Here is a 24,394-nt window from a genome sequence, read left to right on the forward strand (position 1 = left end):
ATTTAACAAATCAAAATAATTCTTTTTTATTGAAACCTTAGATATTTTCCTATCGTTTGATATAAATTTTTTGAAAATCTGGCCACAAAGGGATATTGCAACTTCTTCACAAAAATTTAAGTTTTGAAAATGATCCGGGAATACTCCGAGCTTCAAGCATATGCTATACTTATAGAACATAACATTAGCTTATGTTATGTTCTATAAGTTATAAAAAAAAAAAATTTGTCCTAACAAATTATCTTCTATGTGAAAATGGTGGTTGTCATAGATAAAAAAACATGCAATTTTGATGTTAAAATTTACGATTTCAGATTTTATTAGTTAAAATTTTTCAATTAAATTTTTGAAAATTTTCTTAAATTAAAGATTATGGAATATACTATATTATAAAAAAAAAATGTCGAGATTGTAAACTATAGCCTATAAATTGTACATTTAATTCATTAAAGATGAAGTTTGGAAGTTAATGATCTTGAAGATAAATTTTAATTCCCAAACCAGTTTTATTTTTGTTATTAAAAATGTTTATAGGTTCATTTTTAGCCGAATTATGAAATAATGTATTAGATTTATTGTAGTTGGACACAGCCTGCAGACTATATAGTATATTTCTGTCATTATTTTATAATGTATTAACAAGTTATTAATATACCACCACCAGCCAAATTTATTTAAATTCAGCATTATATTTTTAATTGTTAGTTTGTATTCCGATAATACAAAAAAAAAAAAAAATTCGACACTTTATTTCAATAAGAAGTCAAAAGTGAGTAAGATATGCATGACAATTTTAATAACATAAACACTGTAATTTATATAATTAAAAATATATTTTTTATACTTATATAATATGCTATTCTTGTTGAACTCATAAATTTATTTATAACAAGCAATTAATAGCTAAACCAAGAAAAAAATGTCATTCAAGTAAAAAAAAAACAATTTTTTATCTGTTAATGAAAATACTCTTATTGATTTACGTATATTTTTTGTGGGAACATAATTTTTAGCATATACTGAAATATCAATAAATTATTTTTGTATATTTTAATATCCAGTAAAAAAACTGTTAATTAAAACTATATTTTTTTTTTGTGAAAACAGACTTGAAATATTTAATTTAAACATTATATATTTAACTCTTTTTTTTTTTAATGAATGAGCCTCCATAATATGAAGAAATGCTTTTAAATTTTTCGGATAATTTATTATCACAAGGTACTCTAATGAATGCAATGTTACCACATCATCATATGTAAGTATATAACGTATCCAAAATAGAATTTGTGTCGAAGTAATTAAAAATAGTGCGGGCACGAGGACGGCAAGGTAATACTAAATGTGGTTATAATTGTAATTAAAACACAAATACTGGTAACAATGGCTCAATGGTATAGTCAGGATTTTTGCTCAGGAAAATTCAATTTTTTTTTTTTTTGATATATCAAATTTCCTTACTAGCGCCAAAAATGATACATTGTTAATAGTAATAATTTACTGTATGACTGTACCACTCCCTCCATGACTACTCTGTTAAATGACTTGAAGCAAAGTAGAGAATTCGACCTTTTAGGACATCTCAGACTAAGTCAATTGAAGTTTCCCCCCATATCATATCGTGATTTTTCCACAATTTTATTTATTTTTTTGGAATATTATTTCCTTTTAAGAATATACTTAACCCGTATTGGTTAATCTTTAATTTTCAAATATTGTTTGTACATTTCAAACCTTATTTCCGTGTTTATATGCAGTATTGATTAGTAAATATGAAAATTGTAAAACGCTTCGACAAGACATCAATGTATCCTTGAATGGTGTACAATTAACAGACTAAACACCAGCACCAGGAGGTCAACACACAGCCGATTACTGATCGGCGGTCGATCGACGTGTGCTGTGTTGTGTTAGGTGTTCAGTTAGTTTTAGGTGGTTGTGCGAAGAATATTGCGCGAACAGAGTTAAGTGTTTAGATGCAAACAGGAAGCTAAATAGATTTCCTGTGGTATCACAAAACAGTCTCTAAATAATTTCAAAAAGTAAAAATTAATTTAAGAAATTTATATGTTCGTGTTTAATAAAAAACATAGAAATTTAAAATTAATAATTTTTCATCCTTTTCGAAAAAAAAAATACCGCACAAGATTAGATACCTAGCTTGTCCAAATTTTTAGAAATGAAGGTAAGAATAAACATTTCATTTGCGTAATATTTTTAACTAAAAATTATCGATTGTGCTTAATTATAATATCGTTTAATAAAGAAATAAATATTTTATTTATATAAAAAAAATTGTTTTATGTAATATATTAGAATGTAATACTAAATTCAAAACTAATTTTAAAACAATAAAAAGAAACATTTTTGTTATATATAGCAATTTTGAACAAAAATTAAAGAAGCTTGAATCAAGTTCGAACACATTAGGGAGTTGAAGAAGCAAATACTCAAAAATTAATAGCGAACCATTACTTAAGTAGTCAGAATAAAAGCAATTTCATACCCAAAAAAATGTTTAACTAAACCCCCCTTTTTTCTGTTGAACTTTGTTAGAAACTCCTTAATGTTTTTAAAAGTAAAAAATTGTTTCTAATTGACTTATTGTTTTTGACGCAAGAATGGTTTGATGTGTTAGAAATTACAATTTTGTCAGGTGTTTTTTCGTATCATCTTGAAGTTTATATAAGATTCCTTATCAGAAGCGTACTGAGACCTTTAAGGTTTAAACGGGAAATATACATGAATTTAAAAGGCTTTTCTTTTTTTGTTTATTAGGTAAATAAAAACAAATAAATCTATGTATCATATTAATTATCTTTGATTCAAAATAAAAATCCAGGCCGTAAAAAACAACATTCCCCTTTTTTTCATTATTGAAATTATTAAGATCCAGCTATTATAATTCTGCCAGTCCGTGCTTGCCTGCTTTATTTGCATTAATGAGTAAAAGATTCTCAATATGTTGTAATATTTTTCTGAATATGTTCTCACCTTTTAATAAATTCTGGGGCTATGTCCTTAAAAGAAGGTGTACGTTATTATTGTCAAAAACTCAAATAATTTTAAAAGACTAGACATGTTTAGCATAATAGAAGTTTTAAAAACAATGTTGAGAGGCTAAAACAAATGTCTAACATAGGTCAAACTAAAATTGCACATTTTTTTGTTAAAAATTAATTAAAAAAAGTCATTAAAAAAACTATATTCGAAAGAAATTTTAGATGAACTAAGTTCTTTAATTTCTGCGAATGATGTTAAGCAATCGGCTTTAACGAATATTCAATGGATAGATCAAATAATTTACCCTGGACAAGTAAAATAAATTAACACTTAATTACGATTATGAAATATTTGTAAAAACATATTTATTAACAGTTTAAGTAGAAAGTTTTTATATACATCCTATTACAATTAAAAAAATGGGAAGCATTAGAATAAGTTAACGGTTGCCAATAACTAAATAAACTATCAAGTATTTTGTGTAGGCATACGTTTTTTTTTATGTATAAACATTATTACAAATTATCCGAACTTTTATAGAATTTATTATGTCAATTACTAAATATATAATCTTATAAATAGTATGTTTCAATACTAATCTAGATTCTAGAAAAATTGCAAAAAATATTATATCATATTATTTTGTAAAAAAACTTATATTTTTAATATTTAATAAACCTGACAAAAATTTATAAACATAAAAAATGTATAAATAAGAATAGAGTTTGATTTTTTCGTACACTTTGGCTTAGTTTAAACACAACTTCATTATTAAAAATTTAAATACTATAAAAAAATTCTTGAAACAAGTTAAAATACAAGTTAGGATTCTTTAAATCATCAACATTAATTTGAAGTATGCTGATTTATAATCTACATAGGTTAAAACAAATCTGAAAATTGTAAACATTTTAAAATAATAAATTATTTTTAAAGTTCAAGTTAATGTAAAATATTAAAATGTATATGTTATACAAAAGAATGTATATATAAAAGAATATCTATTTATTATTATTACGACCATAAAACGTATGTAATTAGATGTTTTCTCAATAAAACTAATAACTAAAAATGTTATTATTAATAATATTTTCCACAATGTTATGAAGTATCATAAAATAAAAAAATAGTTATTAATATATACAGACGTCACTAACATTAATTTATTCTCCAATGTTTTTGTTATTTTGTTCCTGATTCATCATAGGAAGAAATATGGAATTAAATCAATATTGAACTGAATGTCATATTTATGCATTTAATGCACTTAAAACACAGGATTACATTTAGGAATTTTGCTACCTCAATAACCTTTTTATTTTTCTTATAAAAAAAAAAATTGTCTCTATTTTTTATGCAAATAAAAATTCTTAATTCTATAACATATATTACTGTATATTTTAATGCTGCCCTAAATATCTATCATCTGCATTGTGTAAACCTAGTACCACCCCCCTTCCACAGGGAAGATAATAAGTTTTAACTTATTAGCATGCATTTTTGTGATGAACATAATTTTTTATTGTTGACACATTTATTTATTTTTTAGGTTTTATGTTTTACAATACTTATATTCATCATTGCAACGCCTGCATTTGGTGTATTGTTGATAGTGAACAAGTTAAAAACAAGAGCATTAGAACTATCGCTGTTGAGCCCTTCCAATTGTAAAATATATAATGACAGGTAAGATATACATATGTATTTTAATTTATATAGATAAGAAAATTAAAACTATCATTCATTACTTTCAAAATGAATATGCCTGGATATTTAATTTTAAAATAGTTGAAGCATATCTTGGTTAGAAAATTATTTCTACGGCCATATAGACACGTTAGGTTAAATATTTTTCAATAACATAAGTTTGTGTGCACAAATAATTCCTACTCTAAAAATAGATATACATAATATACATAATTTTCTATAAAAAAATTTTGTGGACCCAGCTCACTGACTTATGTCTATGCCTGTCATGTAAAGATTAACTTGTGATAAATTATATAATATCATAAAAATTACTATGTTAGCAAAAAAGTATTTCTTTTTTAGATTTTATTTAGGTTTGTTTATATCATTATTATGTTTCATAATTTTCGCGTATTTTCAAATCTGTATTTTAAATGTTGTCAATAAATTAAATTATTAAACTATTATTGTTTATGCAAATCACAAAACCTACCACGTGTTTCTTGAAATAACTCGCGTAATAATACAAAACAGGTTACTTAGAAACTTGTTAAAATTACCTGATGGTCATCATTTTTTAAAGTATCGTCGAATTAGATATTTTAAATGTGGTTAAACCAATATAAATTATCTTACCAATACGTACATTTTAACTATTAAAAAATAAAATTTATCAAATTGAGAAAACCATTGCAATTTAATTTAATCAAAACGAGCATTACATAATTAATTTACTATATTTTTTAAAAAATTCACTAAGCATTATAACTAGTATTATATTTGTGGGTGGTCAAATATATACTTTTCATTATTGTTGCACAGATTAGACATTTTTCTACTCCAGATTATTGTGATAGAAATTCGACTTTCTTTCTGATTAGTATACATATTTTATTATAATATACATTAAAATTTCACCAATTTGTGCATCGTTTAACATTTTTTAAATCGATTTTGATTAATCAAGACAAGTATAAATGCAGCTTTAAAATAATTGTTAATAAATTTTGATACTTCATAATTTAAATAATATCGCTACCATTTAAAGATATTTCATAAATCTTAGAAACACAATAAAAATTTGTAAAATAATTAATAATAAAATTAATGAAAATATTTCATGTCACGTATGATATTATAACTTAAAAAATTATTAATCAAGTATAAGCAAACGTAAACTGAAAATTATAACGTGATATTTTTGATATTCAATACTCATGTACGCAGTACAGTTGTTATTTGTAAATGAATATTTTTGTTCAATGAATGTATTTTCTATTCGATAATTCAGAAGCTAAATTCAAACTTACATGGGTATTACAAAACAAAAAGCCGTTGAAAGTTAATTAGTCACTACATTTTAGAAGTCATAGGTTTGCTTTTTTAACTGCGTGTTTAAAGTATGACAAACAATATTTTGTATTTTGCTATGGCATTCTCAAACTGTAAGGTATCTAAGATTAAATGGTCATTGAACGTAAGTCATGGCCAAATAAACAAACTTAATAATATCAATATTAAATAATATCTAGATTTTCATAAAATAATTAGTTTATTCAAAATCATTTTATTCAATAAATGATTTATTAAAATTATATATCAATGCATGTTTGTCATTAAAATCGGCGATGAATTATTTATTATCAATATATATACATATTGTGTCAAGTACGGAAGTAAACACTTATTACGTTATTTACTAATAACAGTGCGTGATTTATTTTCCATGAAAATTATTAACATTTGAATAAGCATTTTTAATTGACTTAAAAAACAAGCAGTAGTATAATTAATATAACTAAGAAAAATTGTAGAAACATTGCTAAAACATGTTGAGTTTTTAATTAAATAAGTTCATATATCATAAATATAACCAGAATATTAATGAATAAGCGCATTTATTATCAAATCTAATTATAATAATATGATTACAATGATAGTAACACGCAAATTAAAAATTGTTATCACTTTTAACTTGGCTAACCATAGAATACTTGTAGTTGACATACGATAATGTTTCTAACTTTTGTAATAAAGATTAGAGATAATCATTTTTGTACAAAGCGCGTTAAACGTTAATGTTATCCATGGAATAGAAATCGCAAACCAGTAAATACGTAAAAAGACAGTGTTTACTTCCGTCCTTTACATAATAAGGACTAAAATTTGATACCATAAGAAAATTGTAAAAAAAAATCAAAATTTAACAAATATAAAAATGTTGTACAAATGTAAGTACTAAATTAAAATAAGATTTTTTGGTATCAAATATTTCTTTAAAACTTATCTCTAAAATGACTTCAAATAATCTTCAAATCTTAAGTCGTCTAGGTACCGACCGCTTTTTAGTCAAAAACAACCCGTTTTTGTTCCCTCAATACGACGAAACTACTGATGTGATAAAAATTCTGAAAACATATCTGAATTCAGCATCATGTCACTTAGGTATCGGTCAGGCCATATTTTTGAAATTTCGATGTTTTTAACCCTTTATTACAGTTTACATTTACGAATAATTTAAAAATTTTCAAAATAAATTTTTACGTTGTAGGAATCACAATTTCAAAAAAAGTGGCCTGACTGATACCTAAGTGACATGATACTGAATTCAAATTTGTTTTCAGAATTCTTATCACATCAGTACTTTTGTCGTACTGATGGAAATAAAACGGGTTGTTTTGTACGCTTAACTAATGGTTTTCAAACAGTAGCTGTTATATTTGACATGCTCGTGCACGTATGTGCGTTATCCGCAGCATTTATTTTGTTGCCCATAGAGTTGCATAGGGCAATACAGACTGCCTAAAAATAGTTACAAATGCATACATGATATTATACCTGTATATATGATATTTGATTATTTGCTTTTATCTTATTTGCAAAGCTGTCATTGCATAGTAAGAAAAAATTTTTTAAAGAAGAACAAGGTTAAAATATAATTTATTAGAAATAAACATTTTTTTTTCCTTTAGAAAAATTGGAGATTATAGCTTTTATGATTTTTTACCATTGTCACCCAGTGCACAAACTCTTGATACTTGTAAAAAAATTTCTTCAGAAGTTAATCAACCAATAATTCAAAAAGAGTTAGTTTATTTTTCATAGTATTATTTTGCAATGAAATTAATAGACATATATTTAACTATTTTAGGTATAATTTAAACAGTCGTAGAATAATAAATATTGAATATTTTTTTAATAGTTTGAAATCAATTAAACACGAGTTATTTGCCTGTAATTTTTCAAATCTTGTATTTAAAACTGAAGTTCAAAGGGGTTTTTTTTCAAAATTTCACTTTGAATGTAATTTTTGCAAAAAGAAGAAATTATTTATTTAGAGGATCCCAAATTAAATGATTCTCTTAGTATAAATACTGCAGTTGTTACTGCTACTTTGAATACTGGTCAGGGGTTTACAAATTTAGAACAGTTTTCTGCTGTACTAAATATGCCTTGTATGAGTAATAAGACGTATCAAAAATATCATGATTATATTGCTAAGCAAACTGAAAAAATTGAATGGGATTCGATAGAGTTAGCGTGGAAAGAAGAAACTAGGTTTGCTATTAATAATGGAGAAATGAATGACAAAGGACTTTCCATAAGAACAGGCTTATAAAACTTAAATATTTTATTGTGTAAATAATGTAATTTTGTAAATTAAATTCTTATAATTAAAATTAGCTTTTTATAGTTTTATAACATCAAAATAATCGATGTGGATCTTATATGATTTAACTTGTTTTCTGTAAATATTTAGTTTTTCTTACTCGTCGAAAATAAATAGTTTAATTATTTTTATAATCAATTAAAATTTGAGAAATCATGACGTGTCCATTAGCATTTACAGTGAGGCTGGTGCTAAACTATAGTTTTTATACTACATAAATAAAACGTGTGTCGTTATCAATATAATCGTATTACATCAAAAAGTAAGGCAGGTACACAACCGGTTTTGTTATCGACTATAACACGACGAAAATACTCCCAATAATGGACACTCACACTAATAATCATTTATTTCTCACACAACGACACTGCGTAACATGAAAAACCGCAAAATTGCCTATATTCGACCCCTGAAAAAAGGTCGGTACCCAGACGTCTTAAAAAAAAATTTAATAAAAAAATTAATTTATAAAATATTTTTTGTAATTAAAAANACAACCGGTTTTGTTATCGACTATAACACGACGAAAATACTCCCAATAATGGACACTCACACTAATAATCATTTATTTCTCACACGACACTACGTAACATGATTAAAACCGCAAAATTTCCTATAATCGACCCCTGAAAAAAGGTCGGAACCCAGAAGCCTTAAGATTTTTCATCCCGTAGCCTACCGACCATATGCCAATTACAATTTATAACATCTCTAAAGAATATATTTTAAGGTAGATAAAGTACCTAGTTATGCTTATACGAATAACTTAAATATCTCATTCATGCACTACATAAATGCGAAAAATAAGTGTTTACTTGTATAATTGGATTATATTTTTTAACAATTTTAAGCGTATGAAATTAGGAAATTTATATAGACAACCTAATCGACACGTACACGCGAAATCGGTGTATTCGACTATTAAAACATAAAACGGTTAAATGGTACCAGGAGTTCATGAATAATAGTCGTATTTTTGATAGCCGCCATTTTATGGCGTATACAAGTGTTGGCCGATTCAATATATTGAAAAACAGTACCAGGGATTCAGAAGGTTAGTTTTCATTTACTCAAGGGTAGTGATGGTACAGTATGATGGTCGGTTTCTACTCTTGTAGTCGTCATAAGCATACCACGTAACGTATTGGCTGATGGAACAGAACTGCTATTCACCTTTGAATCAATTACAATCATATAATACTAGGATAAATAATAATTAATGAATTATCCTTTCAATAACAATTACAATACACAATTAAAGAATAATTCAACTATAAAAGAAACCAATGTGTGTATTGTAATTTAATGTACATATAGGAATTTTGAAATGGTAACACGATTAACATAAATTCAACAAATTAAATAACGCAACTAACTGAACCACTTACTAGTCCCTAACATAGAATTATATAGAATAATTTTCTTAAATACTGATGCGTAATCCAAAGAATAGGCCGCACAAATGATGTATTTACATACATACAAATTAAGTAATTGGCCGTTTTTAAATATTAACACAATTATATCAATACACGAATACGTATCGCTTTACAAAAATTGCTTAAAAGACACAAAACTCGAATCAAAAACAGAGCAGTATTGGCGTAAGTCGGAAACGGAACAGAAAGCGCTCTCTGTAATGTACAGTAGTAGGTGGTCTTTTCACGGTGTCAAGGGGGGGGCATGTTCTTTTCGATAAATTTCATTAATTTTAAGTATTAAATATATCATATTATATAGATTAAAGATACTTAGATTAATAAGAATTTGTCGGTATTACAAAATAATGATATAATATAAATTCAAATATTATTTATTGTTCTTTTTATATGAATCAATTTGTAATATGTTNCAAATTTTTACGGACATATTGATACGTTCGATCAGTGAAATGAAACTCAATAACGCCTTAACCTCATAATCCCAAAACCCCATATCAAACGAAACCTATTGAGTAAGTTTAAAATCACCTGCGCACAAGTAAACTCTGAAGTTCTATATTAATACATCTCGTCACAAATATTCAGAATAGTTTTGATCAGTGAAATCGAATGTTATAAACCTATAAAACCATTAAACAATGATTGAACCGTTGGTATTAGCGTTATTCGATGTACATTACGGAAAGGTTGCACGATCGGATGTGTACATCATGTAGCCTCATAAGACTTTTTATGAAATAACTAGAATAAAACATGAATGAGTACACTATATAAATGTAAATGTTATGGGAATATTACGTTTCTTTTCACTGATTGAACATATCATGAACAACGGTAAAAATTTGCATTGATACAAATGGAATTATGGGGTTATGCTGTTATGGGGTTATATGATTATGGATTTATGGTAACGAGATATCATGTAGTGATTGTGTTATGATTTCAAAAGGTTAATTCATTAACTAAGGAGACTAAGTTCTCTTTTGTTGCGTCTATGTCAAAGCCTCAAAACAGCACGGTTCTTTGACTGAAGACCTCGGCCACCCCTTTAACGCTGTGTGTGTTAAGCGGTCAGTAAAACCCAATATTTAAAAAATATTTTGCCTAACCCATCATAAAAATTTCCTTTGGACGCCCTTTATTTATTGCTTATTTTACCTAGGATTTTTTTTAAATGATAAATGTTGAATATCTTAAAGCATTTTACGATCTTAATTTTTTTTTTAATGTTGAAACCATTAATTTTTATTTATTCATAAAATTTCATTTTGAAATATCATCATAATTAGAATAAGTAAAAAATGTTCTTCTAATATAAAAAAATTGGAAATTTAAGATTTTACTTAGATATTTTAAAAAGTATTTCTAATATGTATTACACATTTTGATTTATGTATAAAAATTGTATATCTTTCATGTTTACAATGAAATAACGTATAACTAAATTTTTCCTATATGGAAGAAGTAGAAATCAATCAATTAAAAAATGATACATAAATGTAAAAGTGATTTAAATATATACAAGTGAGGTCAGACATTAACCTTAAAGAAGATGTAACTGTCATTAATACAAAGCTGTGTGTATAAATAATACTTTTAAGTTGTTTTAGTTTTCGACATGGAAACTATAGTGGTTAATAGAATTCATTAACTAAAGCCTTGGATTGTTATTTTGAAGTCCTTACTTCCTAATATCCACGCAGAATTTTAAATTGTTTTGTGCGTGAAAATAATAACCATGTGTAACACGTGATCTAGTTCTAAAAGGCGAACAATAATGTTATAAACAACATTGAAATTGCTGACGAGGTAAATAATATTAAATAATGTATTATTTACATTACAGTGAAGATATAAAGCGTGTAATGTCAAATTTTCCATTTTTTACTTATGAAGCCCAACAAGCAGAATCCATAGATATGCTTTTTAAAATTTGCGAAAATGTATTTAAAAGGTCAAGTCAAAATATTGGATTTATATACCCCGGTAATAAGTATAACATTAAGAAGTTATTTAAAAAAAATAATTATGATAATTTTATTCTAGGTACAAAATGGTGTGGACCTGGTAATATAGCTAAAAGCTATTCTGACTTGGGAGTTTATAAAAAAGAAGATTCGTGTTGCCGTGAACATGACCATTGTACAAGGTTTCTGGAAACTGGCCAATGTACAGATAAGTTATGCAATACTTCTCCTTATACAAGGTAAATTTACATAAAAATTATTTATGATAATAAATAATGAACTCTAGAAATCAAAAACAATTTATCAAGTATAATTCATGGTTGTTATGTTTTAAACAATACTTATTTGAAACAATGTTTAAAACATCAAAAATTTCAAAATTTACATTGATCTTATGGAACATTTAAAATGTTTATTTATGTTTTAAACAGATTTTTTTTTTTTTTTAACCATGGTTTTTAACGACCCTAGTATAATATTCAAGTTTTTAAACTTAAACAGCAAATAATTTAATATTAAAATTTTTAAAAGTTACTAATTAAAAAAATAATATTTTATTAAATAATATGTATTTTAACATAATATTAATTATGCATGTATTTAAAAAAATATATTTACTAGTAAAATTTCATTATTCAATACATTTCAAGAGCTATATTGTATTTATGAAATTAGAATAATTATTAGAAAATCATTTGATAATTGTTTTACAAGCTGTAAAACTCTGTAATATTACAGTTAACATTGTTCAAGAATAATATAATTTAAGTAAAAAATGCATAAATGTAAGCATAAAATAGTATCACTTTTATATAGTTATTATGGTTCATAAGACAATCCAGACTGAGCATCTATTAATCAAATAAACAAAAAGGTAAAATTTTAATATAAATGCTGAATATCTTAGATAATTTTTATAAAAAAATCAATATTTATTTCATTTAAATTGTAAAATTTTTTTTTATTTCAAATTTTAACCTTGGACAGCAACCATTTCTTGAATATCCTTTGTAGTATTAGAATACAGTTGAGAAAATAATGTATTAAAAATTAAATTCAAATATATAAAAATTAATTCATGTAGAAATAGTGTCCTCATTTTATGCGCTAGTCCATTTCTAGGGTAAGTCGCAAAAAAATGTCTGAATTTTGTACTGTTCAAAATAAAAAAAGTTAGGATAGTGGAGTTGTGGCAAAGTATAAACGTGGCATAGTTGGGACAAATATAGATGATATCTGACAATGATTAAAATCACTATCATAAGAAGTGCTTCGATGTAAATCTGTAGATAGTGTTTAATTCTAAGAAATTGGCGGATTATTCCAAAAGCAAAATTAACTTATATTTTTTGTTCAATTTTGACTACCATTTGCACATAGAGATAAGTCGTCGGAATAATTTTTTTTTTAATTTATAGTACATAACATAAGCTTTAATTTAACATATATTTAAAAGACGCAGTATTACCGGAACATTTTCAAAAGTTAAGATGAAAAAGTTCTATTTATTATACGTATTTTTTAAGTTTTGAACGCCTCCTGTATAAGGGAAAATTGTATGATTTAAAAAAATAATAATAATAAAATATGGCAACCATTAGTACATACAAGATAAAAAAATTCCTATATGGTTTAATTTTGAAATATGTTAATTTAATTTAATTCAATATATATATATATGTTTATTTTTTGAAACTTTAGATCACATTGTGATTGTGACACACAATTTCAACAGTGCTTAAATAAAGTCAACTCACCAACAGCTCATACTATTGGCAATTTATTCTTCAATATTGCAAAAATGGTTTGCTTTAAAGAGCGATGTTTATTTGGGTACAGTTAAATATTTAAATTTGTTAATATGACACTAAATTAAAAACAATGTTTTATAATGAATTTTTCAGTTAGCCAAGATCTCAATTAATCAAATTGTTTTTATTTTTAAACATTTCTATTCCCTCCCTTTTAATAAGTTCTTTGTAAACATTTACGTTTTTAATTAGTTTTATGGTTTTAATAGAGTGATTATATGTTAATAAATGTTCAGCCAGTGGAGATTTATTTATTTTTTAAGTTTTATATAAGTCGTGAATGTTTTTAATTTTTACCTAATCCCTAAATTACTTTTTTTGATTTATTAGTTAAAAGAGTAAAGGCGGAACAAAATTTTGAAATTGATCGGAAAAACAAACCCATGTTCAGTTATATTTTGAACAATTCAAACTACAGCTGGCAACCCAAAATGGCAGCTTTTAATAGTAAGATTTACAGATCATTTATTTATTCTGATTAATAAAATAGATTATAAATCGATTTTGATTAGGAACTGGGCGTTATAAGGAGAAATAGCTAGATTTAATGGGTATGACGAAAATGTAATTTTTCAATGAAGTTGATAAATATCCGGTGGCTAAATATTATTGACATGTAATCACTCTATTAAAACTATAAAACTAATTAAAAACGTAAATAATTACAAAGAACTTAATAAAAGGAAGGGAATAGAAATATTTAAAAATAAAAACAATTTGATTAATTGAGATGTTGGCTAACTGAAAAATTCATTATAAAATTAATGTAAACTGGCAAAATGTGATGTTATTACTTAATGATTACGTCACTAGTTATAGGTTATAAAGGTACATAAAGTGGTTTCCTTCAATTGTAGTAATAGTATTTGATTAGAGTTGATATTGGTTACATTGTTTTCGAGATATGTATATATTTTATTAATTTTTTTGGGCTTTTTAAATTAAATATTTTCAAGTTTTAAATTAATAATATTTTTAATATAGTTTTTAAATTTTAAATAATATTAGCCAAAAATTATCAAATTTTATTATAACTCATAATTAATAATCAACTTAATAAATAATGAATCATAATGAATTTTTTTGTAATAAGTGACCCTAGGATAGGTTAAAAAATTAATTTTTCAACTTAAAAATTGTTAAAACTTTAAAATTTAGAAAAAAATTACTTCAGTTACATTGCTTACATCGTTTTGCATATTTTGTGTTTGGAAGTAATGTTCCCTAATAAAAATTTATGATCACAAATTAAAAAATAGAAAAATGATGGGTATAAAATAGTGTACTGAAAGGGTTAAAGTAAAAATTGGCACAAACGCATGTTTTTCAAAAATAGTAAAAGCTATGTTTATTGGCCAAAACCTAAAAAAATGCTTTAAAAATACATAATGTAAAGCATATCTACATAATTTGGTAAATGAAAAACTAAATAAAAAAAGGGTATTTTTGACTCCTATTCATATAAAATTAACTTAATGTTTTTCTAAAATATGAACAATTAAAAGTTGATATTACTTCTATAGAACTGAATGACTGATAAATTAGGTGTTTTGAAACTACATACAATTTTTTAACAGGGTAAATAAATTTGTTTGGAAATTTTACAAATGATTTAATTAATAAATAATATTTTGATTCTAGAAATTGTACAGAGCAGTTTCAAATAACTCCAAATTTTAACCAAAAAGGATGGAAAAGACAACGTATGACAACAGACAAAATGTTTAAGATTTTTGCTAAAGTGGTCACTGATTTTTTGCAATTTGCATAGAAATGTATTAGTAATATCAGAAATATATGTTATTGTGGATATTACTATATATAATATGGGCATTTACCTACTAATAGATGCATCTTATAAAATGAACAATAGATTGTATTAATTGTTAAAAGTACTCCTAAGTGTTGTTCTTAATCAAAACATGTACTTTTATCAGGACTGGGAAATAAAATTATTGCCCAGTTTTTTAAATTTTTTACCATATGTAGTAAGTTAATTGACTCTATATATATATTTTTTTAAGAATTTGTTAATAATTGTAGAAACTAAAACTCTTAAAATTCTTCATATATTCTCATTACACATATTTTCACTTGAAAGTTATATTAAAAAAGCAATTTTTGATTTATTCATGAAAAATTTTTTTATGAAATTTTATTTTACCTATCAAAAATTATACATAAGAGTATTTAAAAAAATACCTATGTAAATGAAGTTTAAAAAAGAAAAATAATAAGAAGTCACATTTTTCAAAATCATTATAGAACTTACAACAACATGTCTGCTTCAAGTTTAATTATGAACACTAAAATTTTATACATGGAAGATTAACACAATTTTATTTTTTTAATACCACGAAATTATTAAACAATATAAATATTAAAAAAATAGTATTTTTTTGTTATGATAAGATATGAAACCTGAATTTTAATGATATTTTTATTATTTTTAATCATATAGTAACTTAAAAATAGTGTCAAACATCAATTTTTTCAATGAACTATTTTGTTTGCCAACTATGTATGTAAAGACTTTATTTAAGACTTAATTTATTGAAAACATATTAATTTATAGTAATTTATTATAATATTTAAGCTGATAATACATAATAGGTATTATTATTAATGTAATTAATATCAATATAATAATGATATTCAATTTTAATGAAATATAAAACTAGTAAAACCTTTCCTTATTGCTATCATTTTTTTCCAAATGATATAACTAATGGTTTTCCTTCTACTATGATACCATTATTCTCGTGTAATGCTTGATGAGCAATTTCAAAATCTAAAATTAAAATATATTATAAAGTATTTGAATAAAATCAAGTATATAAAGTGAAATAGATCAAACTGACAACTACTATAACTTTAAATACAATCAACATTTTGCTGTATTGTTTTTTTTAGATGTATAATAAATACATTCTTAGACTACATTTATATCATTTTAATTATTAATTGTATTTATTATTATTTAATTGTTTATTAATTTAAAATGTATTTTTAATAATAAAAAAAATTATTAATTTTTTAAAATTTTTAATTATAAAATAGCCAGTTCATAGAAATTTTTTTCATAAAATTATAAACATATTTAATAACAATATTAGGAAAATTACTTTTTGAGTTACAAATATTTTATTACATTAAGTGGTTATGGAGAGTTGGTGGTGGAATATAAGTACTAAATATACACCAGTATAAGCTGTATCTAATCATGTAACATAACCATTGCATGTATTGAAATTCTTGTAGTTCAATAAATATTCGTCTTACAATTGCTATGGTCCAATTAATCATTTTATTAAAGAAAAGTGCTATACACTGACTATTTTAATATTAATTTAAAATTTAATTTTAACAAAAGTTATAAAAGCAGTCATTATATCTATTCCGCCCTGTATATATATAATAGTTTTTTAAATAATTTTTCATCAATATTTTTTAAATGTTCCTAATTTCAATGTTTATGTAAATTACTTTGTAAAATAATTTTAAAAAGTTTATAATAAAACATCCGTTTTTATTTAACAGTTGAAATTATTATTTTTTAACTGGAAATTTGTTTTTATTATCATGGTTGAGTAAGTTTAGTTTAATAATTTATCGAGTATTTCTCTTTCCATAAAGTAGCTAAATACTAGTCTTTGAATATATATAACTAAGAAAAAGGCACCCTAGTGAAATCTTTAATAGACTTTAAACTTCTGCCAAATGAACCTATAGTACAATATGAGCAGGAGATAATTTATTTTTAAATAATTTTAAGAAATTTTTTTTTTTGGCTTATTGAATTAGTATATATTTTTCGATTTATAAATTATTAAATTTGTTCTATCCCTTAACCTTACAAGGATACAAAATTCATTTTTTTTAAATGGCAACATGCATATTTTACTAGTACATTAGTTACACTTTGATATACTATCAAAAATATTACAAATAATAATAGTAAAATTGACGAGAATCAAACATAATACGTTTTTCATAAATAAAGAAGTTTATTCATTATTATTCAGTTTTCTTACTTTCAAACTCAACAAATGCTTGGCCTTTCATTCTTCCTTGTTTCATATATCGGTAAATAATACTTTGAGCCTGTTTTTCTTTATATTTTTCAAAAATTGATATTAAATGTTTTTCATTTACATTTTTAGCTATATTTTTAATATAAAGAATCTGAAATTAAAAATATATTATTTTCAAGTTTTAACATATTATCTAACAAATAAAACAACTTTTTAATACTAATACATATTTAAAACTTTACTATTATCATATTGTTTATCTAGGCTCAGCTAAAACACAAGAAAAAAGTTAATATTTTATTATTGAATATTAAATGTTTCATAAATTGAAATCATACAAACATTACAATGGGGAAAAAAGCATTCCTACAATAACATTCTATTGTTACATAAGAAGTAAAGTCATTAATTTGTTTATATAGTGTGTTCATTAATTAAGGAAACGGGGTTTCTATTGTTCTCATTGTTTGTAACAATTTACTTGTTTCCTTACTTATTGAACACTCTGTATATAGGCTCTAAGTTTTTTTATTAGACTATAAATAGTATTTGATAGTCATTTCTTATTCCCTTCATAGAACATCAATCTAATAAAAAAAAATTTAATTACTTTACCATTCTTGCATGTTAAAATATATTATTGAAAGAAATTGAAATAATGTTCTATTATAGAATAAAATTTACTTCAGCTATTATAAACTTGACTATTTAAATTAAATATTATCTATTAAATATCTTAGATATTTCAACAATTGCAAGAATGGTTTTCATCAATTAAGGTAAATTTAATTTTCGAAAGAAATTTTCATTAAGTAAACAAAATAAAATGAATTGATCTTTTTAAATTAATACTTTAATTCATTACTATAAAATTATATTAAAAAACTAAAATGAGAAACTGACATTTTTTGGTTTTGGATTTGTTGCTATAGAAACAAGGTTTACTTATTCAGCATTAATGTCATAGTTTTGCCAAAAAATACTTTTCTTGTTACTAAATGCATAGAAAAAATTTATAAATTTAAATATATATAAATATGTTTAAAGTTTAGGGATGAAATTTAATGAAATAAACTTAAAAATATAACCCTTTTAATTACAATAACAATATTTTATTATTGGATTGGGCTTAATACTTATATAAAATATAAATATATATATATATATATAAATTTGAGATCAGGATGTATTTTTAATGCCTGAACTGATCTCTGATGCATATACATATATTGATTTGGTATTATTATATGAAAAATATAATAACATAATGTATTCTAATATCAATAAACTAACTTTTGAAGGATCACCAATTTGATAGTTTTTGAAATGAGGTAAAGATTTAATTTCTTCTTGAGTAATTTTTGGAAAGTTATTAGTATAGCTTGAGAGTAAGCGGCTTGCTATAAAATGTTGTCCATTAACTGGGATTTTATTTTGAATAGAATGAGATTTATTTTCAATTTTTAATTCTCCTATACACTGATTAGTATTATTATTTTCATAAGAATAAATTTTTGAACTTCGATTCTCAGAATATTTTTCTTTTAAATCCCATAAAGAGTATGGTCTTTTTAAATTTTTAATAGGTTTTTCAGGTACCTAAAAATTTTTTTTATTAATTCATGTTATTTTAAAGTATTAAGTAAAAAATTTTACATTGACAGGTTTTGAAATAGATTGAAGCAGTTGTCTACGTTTACGGAGAATTGTTTTTGAAGTTTTTATTGGACATACATCAAGATGGTTAAATTTTTCTTCAAATATTTTAGATAGGTTATTTATTGGATGATCAGGTGGATGTGATTTTAAAGGGGACTTTTGATCACCCCTACACAATAAAGCAAATTGTAATAATTTTGTTTCAGTACTATTAGGTTTAACACAAAGTGCTAACTCTCGTTCATGTCTGCTCAAACAGCTGAAAAAAAAATATGTTAAATGTAATAAATATTTTTTAGATGAAAATCATTTCTAATAATGCTATTTTATACAAATTAATATCAATAATACTTTATCACTAGCATGCTTAGACTTTTTTCAATGAAGTTTTACATAATTAAAATAATTACTATATTTTTCATTTTATATAAAATCGTATCTTTAAAATTTAATTTGTTTGTCAAAAGGAGGTTTTCAACTCAATCCACTAAATTTGGGCTCTTAATCAATAATTTATTCATTTTACTCACCTTTCAACAATATTTAAAATAATTTAGTATTTTAAATTTATATATTATTGAAACATGGTTATAAGTAAATTAATATTAGTTATGTAAAATGTTTGTTTATAGTAGTATTATAGTTTATATAGTAATACATATTTTTATAAATTTTAATTTTTATAATATATATATATATATAAAATGTAGAGGACTAAAGATAATTGAAAATTATAGTTGATTTTAAATATTTTAATAAAAATATTGGACTAACTCAGCAATTTTTACACTATGTAGCTCCTTTTCATCAGAGTTGGATTTTTCTAGAGCAATAGCTTCTTCTACTCTCGAACAAAATTCAGGTAATTTAACTGTTCCTTGAATACATTCAGTAATAGGAACATATTCATGACTGGTGATAAAATCTCGCTCTTGAGCTAGTTGTCTAAAAATAAAATTTATTACTAATTTTAAAATCAAAGTAATCCTTAATAATTTCTTAGAGCTAGTAAGAACTCTTATTTATAAATAAATAAATATTTGTTATGCTAATACTTGAACAAAACAAAAGTTTATCCATTAAAACTTTAATTTAACAAATTAAATGAAGTATAAATTTATAATGCTTCATCAGAAAAGTAATAATGTGATTAATAAATATCAGTATAATTATGATTTCATATCATAATTTATATGAATGTTTAAAAAAATTACTTTTTGAATTACTAATTATATACTTGGATTTATTTTTCACTAGATAAATTATTTTCTTATTTTAAAATGATTTTTTTGAAATAAAAAAACAATTAGTTAGTTAATATTCTATCATAATCATTATAGGAAGTTTTGCTATATTCAAAAATAGGATGTGTTCACTTATTTTCTTTGGTCTATATAATTTATAATACATGTAACTGTTGCAATGTATACATAATGTGAGTGGATATATAGAAGACATGATTCTTCCCATGAATATGTTAAATTTTGTCGAAAAAAAAAACTGAGTAATAAAATATTAACAAAAAACTATCAAAAAAAATATTGGTATGATAGTAGTATCTAGTGATATTTTTATCATGCAAAACATATTAACTTAGATGTTAGCTCCAGTGCATTCACTCTATGAATTTTCCAAAGTTATATATTTATCAAACGTTTGTAGATAATATAAAATGCTATGTAATATAGAAAAGTAATAACTTTCATTAGTATTAAATAAATAATGTAAAAAGTAAAATTGATTTTAATTTAATTATATTTCTAAAAAACTATCATTGTAGATGATATTAATTGCAATAATAAATTGTAATTATAAATAATATATGACATTTCTAGACTCAATTGTATAAATTTACCTATTAAAATAACTTATATAAAGAAAATTTTTATTATAATATTACTTTTCAAAAGTAAGATTTGTATTCACTTGTTTGGACGCTAAATTTTTTATTAATAAATCTCCCTCTGATTCAACGTGAGACTCAAGACGTTCAAAATCGGTTAGATTTAAATATCTTGATGAATTTTTTGAATTAATTCTCTGAAAAGCTGCCATAACAAAATTAAGTTATAACAAAATAAGAATAAAAAATTTAACTAATATTTGTAGTTGTTTAATAATTGATAAGATGGTTATCAACAGTTATTTTCTATCTATTACACGATTATAGATAAGAATATAATCGTCGTGATCTATTCTAATAATAAAATATATACTGTAATCTAATTAATAGTTAATTAATTATTTATTTACTATGTGTGCTTAGTATTCATATAGATCTATACACAAGGTGCATTTACTTTTCTTAAGTATTTATGTTATTAAACAATTGGCTAGTAACAAGGGCTCTATATAGAATAAATATAGCGCCTTAGTGATAACATATCTAAAGAATCACATGATCTTGAGGTCGGACAATTTTGTGCATAGACAAGAAGATAAATTGATACTAATTTTACTAATTTTGCTTAAATCAAAATAAAATAAATATTTGAAATAAAAAAAAAGTAATTCCTCATTAGTTTAGTATTTATGAAATAATTAAAATATTTTTCAAATGTTTTCTTTAAAAGTATCAAATACATTCTTTAATTTATTAAAAAATAACCAGTGTAAGTAATTATTTGATTTTGAAGTATTATTGTTTTGATTAAATTACTATTTTTCTGTTCAAATTTTAATATTTATTGTTTGTAGGTAACAATATTATTGATTTTAAACAACCATTTCATAGATGGCTTGCTCCTACACTTAAAGAATTGAAACGTAGAAAGAATAAATTAGACCCCGAAAAGCCAGTTCATCGTAAACATTTCCTTGAATGGTATATTAAACTTCATTTTTGTGTAAAACTTAATTATATTAAATTTCCACATGCTTGATTCAGGAATTATGATACAGAACTTTATGCATTTAGTAAACGTCTTGGAGAACGTTTTGATAATAATCTTCTACAAAGTGTATTTACAGAAAGATCTTACATTATAAATGAAGAAGAAAAACAAAAAGAAGTTGGTATTGAAAAACCACTTATTGATTTAATTGATAATAGAGAATTGGCAGAAAAAGGTTCTTCATTTATTGATGATTTTGTTAAGAGATATTTACGTACTGTATTTCCAAAATTACCAGAAGAAGGCATATTGTATGTACATTTAAATATTATAGACAAAATAATTTTTTTCATTTATGTATTGATTTTTTAATTTTTTATGGTTCTAGGGAAATTCATAGATTTCTTACTAATATTGATACACTTTCTAATGTATCTTTTCATATAGGAACCTCTGAACTTATACTATGTTCTGTAAGTATATATTTTATTTAAACATAAATAGAGAAATAAAAGAGATAGTATGGTTATGCCAGTAATGTGTCAAAATCTGATGCATACTGCCATGCATAAGTCACCAGCAACTCTGGTTACTTAGCAAGAGATTAGTTCAGTAAATAAAGTACCATCCGTAAAGTTAATTGGACTAACCACCTATTGCAGAGTATTTGTGTTAAAGTTAAGGAGGAACCTTCTCTTAGGGACTGAATACTATAAGCAGCAAACGTATAAAAAAAATATGTATAGTTGAAAAATCTAACTTAATTTTTTTTTTAGGATTTTCCTGTAGAAAAATCTACTTTGGCAAATGTATTAAAAGCATTAGTAGGTGCAATAATTGAAAGTTCTGGTGAAAATCAAGCCGCCTTATTTGTTCGAGATTTTATTTTAACACAATTAGCTGATAAAGATATTCATACAATTTGGAAGCCTGAAGACCCCATTAAATTGCTTAAAGATATTTTATCGAATGACGGTATTGATAAAATTGAACCAAGACTCATTGGACTAGCTGGCAAAAATACAATATTAGCATGTTTTAGAGTGGGTTTATTTACACTACCTGTTAAAAAAATGATCGGTCTTGGTACTTATACTATTTTTATTTAATTTTTAATTTGAATTTTAATAATTTACTTAATTTTTCAACATTAAAAAGGTTTTGGAGAAACAGTTGACATTGCATTAAAAATGGCTGCTCAAGATAGTTTACGCCATTTGTTTAATACATTAGAAACTACTCTGATTCCATTTAATTTAGAACTCAATCAACTATGTTCCAGTACTGAAAGTAATCTATTCATTAATGAATGGTCACAAAAAAAGCTTCCTGTGAGACCAACTTATTATAAATTGCATCAATTGAAAATAACAAATATAAACTAATTTGATTACAGAGTTAGGTTTTATGTAACTTTTTTCTTAATAAATATTATTTTACAAAATATATATTATATTTTAAAATGTTGTTTAGTTTGTCATAATTTTTAATAATTTTGTATATTTGTATTAATGAAAATATCCCTGTAATATGATTTTCACTAAAATTGGATTTATTTTAAATTATAATGTTGATTATAAGTAAATAGAGTTAACTGCTTTTATTTTAATAACTTAAACAAATTTAATAGATCTCAAATTACAAATACATCAATGATACTAAAAATATCCTTAATCTAAAATTTGAATAACAATTATCTTTCTTATGCAGTTAAAAATAAAGACATACTTTTAACATTTTTATACTAAGGATTTAAGAAAAATAGGTGATCTATAACACTCTTTAAAGAATTTATCATGTTTTGTTGGGTTGCTAATGAACAACCAAAACTAGAAATATGGGANTGTTGGGTTGCTAATGAACAACCAAAACTAGAAATATGGGAAGTAGAAAAACTATTCTTACTGAATAAATAATTTTTTTGATACTTAACTGATTTATTAATTAACTAAACTTTTTAATAGGGAAGTGGACACCCTGTGACACATTTCGATTTTTATGAACTATGTCGCCCTGTGTGTGACCTTTTTATTTTACTCATCAAAAACATTTTTCACTGAAAATAAATTTTTTTTTTAATTTAAAATATAATTATTTTTATGCGCATAACATATTCCACAAACTCACTCGGATTGGCCCAGTACTAAAGTTTAATTTTGTTTCACTTAATTCATTAGTGAACAAAAAATTGAATTCATAAAAATTGCTTTATAAATATATATTGTTCATTCCCTCCAATCTAACTTATGTGCAACAATTTATAAATTAATTTTTTCATTGCCTAC

The 24,394-nt window shown here is 24.0% G+C and overlaps 3 protein-coding genes across 5 annotated transcripts; 2 read left to right on the plus strand and 1 right to left on the minus strand.

Annotated features, from left to right (window-relative positions):
* Positions 1-1,193: 1,193 nt before the first annotated feature.
* On the plus strand, positions 1,194-16,010 carry LOC126904555 (phospholipase A2 hemilipin-like). 3 transcript variants are annotated; one of them, XR_007703772.1, is made up of 7 exons: positions 1,202-2,185; positions 4,553-4,689; positions 11,651-11,790; positions 11,851-12,010; positions 13,473-13,604; positions 13,913-14,029; positions 15,224-15,339. XR_007703772.1 is itself a non-coding variant. In XM_050683675.1 (6 exons), exons 1-6 carry the CDS (start codon positions 2,180-2,182, stop codon positions 15,351-15,353), a joined length of 705 nt encoding a protein of 234 aa, XP_050539632.1. In that variant the 5' UTR covers positions 1,204-2,179; the 3' UTR covers positions 15,354-15,845. The 3 variants fall into 3 exon arrangements, 2 of the variants coding, with proteins under 2 accessions (XP_050539643.1, XP_050539632.1); XM_050683675.1 differs by lacking the exon at positions 13,913-14,029 and having other exon boundaries at positions 1,204-2,185; positions 15,224-15,845; XM_050683686.1 differs by lacking the exons at positions 13,473-13,604; positions 13,913-14,029 and having other exon boundaries at positions 1,194-2,185; positions 15,224-16,010.
* A 136-nt stretch (positions 16,011-16,146) lies between these two features.
* Positions 16,147-21,399, minus strand: LOC126904541 (RNA-binding protein 41-like). The gene is made up of 6 exons (XM_050683650.1): positions 21,176-21,399; positions 20,050-20,220; positions 19,273-19,534; positions 18,910-19,215; positions 17,617-17,767; positions 16,147-16,373 (listed from the first exon to the last, which is right to left on the minus strand). The coding sequence occupies exons 1-6, from the start codon at positions 21,328-21,330 to the stop codon at positions 16,285-16,287; spliced, it is 1,134 nt and encodes a 377-aa protein (XP_050539607.1). The 5' UTR covers positions 21,331-21,399; the 3' UTR covers positions 16,147-16,284.
* A 169-nt stretch (positions 21,400-21,568) lies between these two features.
* Positions 21,569-23,572, plus strand: LOC126904547 (39S ribosomal protein L44, mitochondrial). Its single transcript, XM_050683664.1, has 6 exons — positions 21,569-21,887; positions 21,973-22,099; positions 22,163-22,420; positions 22,498-22,582; positions 22,886-23,195; positions 23,268-23,572. The coding sequence occupies exons 1-6, from the start codon at positions 21,833-21,835 to the stop codon at positions 23,492-23,494; spliced, it is 1,062 nt and encodes a 353-aa protein (XP_050539621.1). The 5' UTR covers positions 21,569-21,832; the 3' UTR covers positions 23,495-23,572.
* The last annotated feature ends 822 nt before the right edge of the window (positions 23,573-24,394 follow it).

This window comes from Daktulosphaira vitifoliae, unplaced genomic scaffold (assembly GCF_025091365.1).
Source record: "Daktulosphaira vitifoliae isolate Bord-2020 unplaced genomic scaffold, ASM2509136v1 Scaffold_1, whole genome shotgun sequence".
Taxonomy (NCBI): Eukaryota; Metazoa; Arthropoda; class Insecta; order Hemiptera; family Phylloxeridae; genus Daktulosphaira; species Daktulosphaira vitifoliae.

What these genes read in the sequence shown, in the direction of transcription:
- LOC126904547 (XM_050683664.1), top strand. Translation starts at nt 21,833, where the DNA reads ATGTTTTCTTTAAAAGTATCAAATACATTCTTTAATTTATTAAAAAAT. An exon ending in TTACCAGAAGAAGGCATATT is followed by an intron (nt 22,421 to 22,497) that starts GTATGTACATTT and finishes TTATGGTTCTAG; the next exon opens with GGAAATTCATAGATTTCTTA. An exon ending in TAAAAAAATGATCGGTCTTG is followed by an intron (nt 23,196 to 23,267) that starts GTACTTATACTA and finishes AACATTAAAAAG; the next exon opens with GTTTTGGAGAAACAGTTGAC.
- LOC126904541 (XM_050683650.1), bottom strand. Translation starts at nt 21,330, where the DNA reads ATGGCAGCTTTTCAGAGAATTAATTCAAAAAATTCATCAAGATATTTA. An exon ending in ACAAATCTTACTTTTGAAAA is followed by an intron (nt 20,221 to 21,175) that starts GTAATATTATAA and finishes TTTTATTTTTAG; the next exon opens with ACAACTAGCTCAAGAGCGAG. An exon ending in AAATTGGTGATCCTTCAAAA is followed by an intron (nt 17,768 to 18,909) that starts GTTAGTTTATTG and finishes TTTTAATTTCAG; the next exon opens with ATTCTTTATATTAAAAATAT.
- LOC126904555 (XM_050683675.1), top strand. An exon ending in TATTGGATTTATATACCCCG is followed by an intron (nt 11,791 to 11,850) that starts GTAATAAGTATA and finishes ATTTTATTCTAG; the next exon opens with GTACAAAATGGTGTGGACCT. An exon ending in AAAGAGCGATGTTTATTTGG is followed by an intron (nt 13,605 to 15,223) that starts GTACAGTTAAAT and finishes TTTTGATTCTAG; the next exon opens with AAATTGTACAGAGCAGTTTC.